The sequence below is a fragment of the Morone saxatilis genome, unplaced genomic scaffold (assembly GCF_004916995.1).
Source record: "Morone saxatilis isolate NCDOM2014 unplaced genomic scaffold, NCSU_SB_2.0 Contig4, whole genome shotgun sequence".
Lineage (NCBI taxonomy): Eukaryota > Metazoa > Chordata > Actinopteri > Moronidae > Morone > Morone saxatilis.
In genome coordinates, this window is record NW_023339984.1 from 12807182 (window position 1) to 12812296 (window position 5115).

Here is a 5115-nt window from a genome sequence, read left to right on the forward strand (position 1 = left end):
CAGTCACTGCCAACGGGAGCAAGTACACAGGATTTGAACCCGACCTTTCTCACACACACTTCACACCACACACACACACACAGCACACACACACACTCACTCAACAGGTACTGGCTGTACTGTTTGTCCCCACTTTCACCATCACTTCATTCCCTTTCATCAGTGCACTTAAAAGGATCTCAACACGTTTCTTTGTTTCGTAGGATCAACGAGCGGGAAAAGGTTAGGGGGAGAGCAGGTTGATAAAATACGGGCGGGAAAAGCCTTAAAAAAACCTTTTGCCAGGCCACATTGCAGATTAGCGGAGCACTCGATCTTATGTGTATTTCATACGGGGGTCATAAGACGACTGACAGGATGCTGAAAAGAATAACAGGAAATAAACAAGACAAGTAACTAATTTGGAGCTTGTACAGTTCCTGTCTTGACCTCAGAAACAGCTAATTAGGTCCATTTACTCGCTTTAAAAAGTCGATGCTGAACAGTTGAAAGAGATTTTGTTCATGTCAACTTATTTCTTCGCTTGCAGTGTAGTTTTTTGAAGCTACTAAATAGTTTTATTAGGAAACAAATACGACAATTTTAACCGTTCTCAGACTCATCCTGGAACTGTGATGACGGGGTCCAGGCGAGTAGACGTTGTTAGGGGTCACAAGCGTAAGTTAATGTTATGGATCTTTAGTCTGCTCCACTATTTAAGTTTTAGAGCTAAAATGATAAAATAATTTATTACTAAAAAAAGACATTTGCTGGTTCCAGCTTCTAAAATGTGAACGATTTATAGCTTTTTTCTGTTTATAGTGTTCTACTGGATATTGTATCCAGTTTATATTCGGTCCTGTATCGATACACCCAAATGTGGTTTTTGATATTAAAACAGATTTCTTTTCCTGTATTAAACTCGGGAAAAGGGGCTCTCCAGTACAGTTTAGCAATCATTGTATTTTTATTTACTCAGTGTTGCATTTCTAGAATTTGCGTTCCACAGATGGTTTATGTAATAGTGGTCTAAATATCGGTCTCAAAAAACCCACGTCGCGTCAGATTCTAGAGTAAATAATGGTGTTCTTTGGTGCCAAAACAAACAATTTAGAAACTTTTCTACTTGGCGTTATCTTTACCAAAAATTTGGCGCGAGTAATTAAAAACAAACCATTTGTTATATAAACAATAAAACGTGTTTTCTGTTGACCATTTACTTCATTTAGTTTTTTGATTGGTTCAATTTGCCTGTATTTTGTATTAAGCACTGTTCCAAAAGCTCTTAATTCTCGCCCGTACTGGCACACCAAAGCTGGTTAAAGCAAAACACTATCACACTGTCGGCAAACATTGTTTAATTAAAGCTACCACATAGATAGAAGTGGGAGAAATTAGGCCTTTTGTTGTGTTAAAATTAGATGAGATGGAGGGCTACTATCGTAGTTAGTTAGTAGTACTCTATGGGGCCAACCTTTATTCTGAGAAAGCCATATGAGGAAAAAAAAAAACAGAACTTCCTGTTTGAATACAAGTACAATATTTCCCAAAACGGATTTCACGATCATTATCACATCAGCGCCACCTTCTCTACTTTTGAACCGATCACTGTATAACCTTGTTTCAATGCCGTTAAAAAATAAAACAAGTTTAATGTTTACTTAGCTGAGATCAATAATCTAAAGTAGAAACAAGAGTATTTTTCCTGTAACAGAGAACGCAGAACTCAACTCTGGAGCCTTTTTATTTTACTACACACTCGACCTGCCTCACACTGAATGAGGGGAACACACACGCCAGCACCACCACACACACACCACACACACACACAAAGCCAAGGCTGGCTCAGAAATGAAAACACACACTTCACAAAAGGTCTACTTTCACTTTTTTTTTTTCCTCGAAAAAGACAATTTTGTTCTGAATACAGTACCATCTATGTCTCTCTACCTCCCTCACTCTCTTCCACACACACACACACACACACCAAACCACACACACATCTCATTTAGACCAACGTGCAACCCAGCTGTTTAGCCGTGTGCCATGCGACTAATGAAGCTGCTGCTGCCGCCGCCGCCGCCCGCAGGGTTTCGGTTTGAGAGCAGATGCATCCTCTTAGTTCCCATGGTAACCTGGCTGATATGTAGTACGCTAGGAGAGCCACACACACCACACAACACACACGTCCCTCACCACACACACAACACTAATTCACAGGTAAACAATGTATTTCTCAGGAGGACGGACAGGTCTGGTGTGTGTGTGTGTGTGTGTGTGTAGGTGGGGGAGAGGAAAGTGAGTTTATTTCAGCAGAAGCCCGGAGGTTTAAAGGTCCCTCATCGCGTCCCTCATCAGCGGTTCATTCTGACCTTTGACCCCCCCTCCTCCTGCCAGGCGACCTCAGCGGAGACAGGACAAAAGGTGAGGCACGCAAAGAGTGCAAACGGGAGTTTCTTTACAGGTTAGGGAGTCTTATGTGTGTGTGGATAGAGGGAGAGAGAGAGCATGCATGTTTGAAGTGTCTGCGAGTGCAAAAGTGTGTGTTTTAGTGATATTGTATGTGTGTGTGTGTATGTGTGTGTAAAAAGTGCATTCCTCATGTGTGGGCCTTCAACCCCCGTGACCTCCTCGTGTCCTCAGCAGCCAGAATGATAATAACAAGTCTTTTATCAAGTCTTTTTCCCTCTCATGGCCGGTAAAAGTCTCTGGGGGCCACAGTCAGGCGGTGAGGTCTACAAAGCTGAAAACTAAAAACAAAAACAAAAACAGGGTCCTAATGTCAGAGATTAGAGCCGTCCAGGAGGCACACGTCCTCCTCCTCCTCCTCGCTGTCGCCTCCCCCTCCCCCCCGGCCGTCCTGGAAGGAGCGGATCAGTTGAACATGATGGACTCGGGATCTTGGTTTGCCATTTGAGCCATGTGACGAAGGATATCTTTTTTTGTGATAATACCAAGAAGCCGCCTGCAGAGGGAGACAAAGGAGAGGGAGGAAAAAGGGGGGAGGAGGAGGAGGAGAAAGAGGTTTAGAAAAGTGAGGAGGTGCTGGTGGGTTAGCAGCTGGAGTGAAGGAGAGAGAAAAACATCGTCATGTTTTTGTTGGCGAGGTTTTGACGTCTTCAATCAGAAGGAGAAAAACGTGATTTAAACTGGATTCAAATTTTGGGGTTTATTGGGAGTCACAAAATCAATTTCTGAACATCGATTGGTGAGCCAACAAAAACACAAAGTCCCTGAGGGAGCAAAAGTCAGCAGGAGGAGAGGAAGGAGGTGAGTAACCAGAGGTGGGGGGGAGAAAAGGGATGAGAGGAGGTCTGAAACAGCACCTCCTCTACCAGAGAGCAGCGTGCCGTTTCAGACGCCGCCTCAGCTGTTCTATGTTATCGGTCCAATAAAGCTGGTGAGAAGGAAAATCTGGATCCTACAAGGAAACAGGAAGTAGTGAACAGGAAGTGGAGAAAAAGTTACAACCTCTGAGGAGGAGGGGACGTCCTCGTCACAGGAGTCTTTATTTTTCCAGCATGTCCCACAAGGGATTTTTTTAATGGGAAACACTAGAACTGTGTTATATCATTTGTTGACTTGTGTCAGTGTTGTGATTGTCTGCCAGAAGTTTTATGGTACACCTTTTAGATCTTGGTCGTTGTTCACTATATATTTTACGTTAGCAGCAGTCTGTCGGTTTGTTAGCCAGAAATTACATATTGTACGTTTATAAATGTCCCATTTCTACATTATTTAAAAAAAAAAGAAGCTAACTTTTATGTAAAAGGATTTTACATTGTGTCTCTAAATTTATTTAACAAGCTCTATTTATATAAATTTGTATTTGATACAAAGTACTTTGGCTACATTAGTGTCTGAATTGTCTGTATCAATAAATAAAACTGCCTTTTATTGATAGGAGAACACCCATAGGGGCTGTTGCTGTGTGAGTTTGAGTCTACAGCAGACTTTTAATACCAATCTACATCATAACATGAGACATTTTGACTCTATAAATCCTTAAAATCTACTATAATAATGTGTAAAACATACTAGCTTACATTAAAATAACAGTGGGATTAAGTCTGACAATATATCTGTGATTATTTTTTCTTTGGGACTTTGCTTTTAAATGTAATTCCACAATTACATTGGTTTAAAACTCATGATAGTGTTCATAATATTACACACGTGAAGAGTTTTAACCTTTTTTATGTTCTTTACTCCTTTTATCATTCTTTTTAAAGTGTATTATGTAAAGCACCTTGAATTGCCTCTGTGTATGAAAGGTTTTATATAAATAAAGCTGTAGAAACACACCCTTTTACAGCGTACGACCAGTAGAGGCCGCTGTGACGGGGACAATCAACATTTACACGGTGCTGTGAGCAATTTTTGACTCATGTGACAGAGCTGCCTCCTCCTCCTCCTCCTCTTCTTCTCCCTCTTCTATAAAGCACATTTACCTGATCGACCCAACTAACAAGACTGCAGGTCTGACTTAGCAACACGTTTCTAAATATTCAGTTAGATTATTGCTGCTGATTCAAGAGCACGTCACAGGCTGGGATCATTGTAGAAAAAGTGCTTTGGATTTGCGAGCCGTTTAAACATTAGAAATAACCACAAAGTGCTGATGCTTGTGCTCTTGAATCCAGCTGTGAATGTAGTCTGAGGTCAAGTGAAGAGAAGCATCTGAAGCCACACAGCTGAAGGAGAGCAGAGCCGGGTCCAAAAAAAAAGCTCAGGTTTTGTTTTAACACTGTCAGACGTAATGTTGTTAAGACGTTCAGCTTCATTTGAACCCTGGAAAAGGTGAATAAAGGTGCAACGAGAACGAGTGAAAACAAACATTTGAACCCAGGTCTGAGTGAGAGGAGAGATGACCTGTGAGTGAGGTGGGGGGGGCGTTAGAGCTACTGAGCAGCAGGAGGCATGAAACACTGGTGAGGCGTCACACGGATCAGACTCAGGTTTCCCAACAGCCGCTGAGGTCTACGACTCGGCCTTGTTCATTTTAAAGGCACAGTGAAACAAACGAAAGGCGCCGAGTCATAGAGGTTTTGGGAATACCGGGTACTGATCAGAGTGTGTATGAGGGGTCAGCGGGTTGAAGGCAATGTTCCCTGTAAGCCAGCAGTGTCCAGTTCT

At 42.1% G+C, this 5115-nt stretch overlaps 1 protein-coding gene across 6 annotated transcripts in view; it reads right to left on the reverse strand.

The window, feature by feature from the left end:
• Window positions 1-2167: 2167 nt before the first annotated feature.
• The window catches only part of clcn3 (chloride channel 3), a 36888-nt gene continuing 33940 nt past the window's right edge, over window positions 2168-5115 (reverse strand). For 4 of the 6 annotated variants that reach the window (XM_035675220.1, XM_035675222.1, XM_035675221.1 and 1 more), the window contains one exon: window positions 2168-2944. In XM_035675220.1, the coding sequence (XP_035531113.1) occupies window positions 2762-2944 (183 nt within the window). In that variant the 3' untranslated portion in view covers window positions 2168-2761. The remainder of the gene's footprint in view (window positions 2945-5115) is intronic. The other 2 variants (XM_035675224.1, XM_035675227.1) reach the window with 1 other exon arrangement.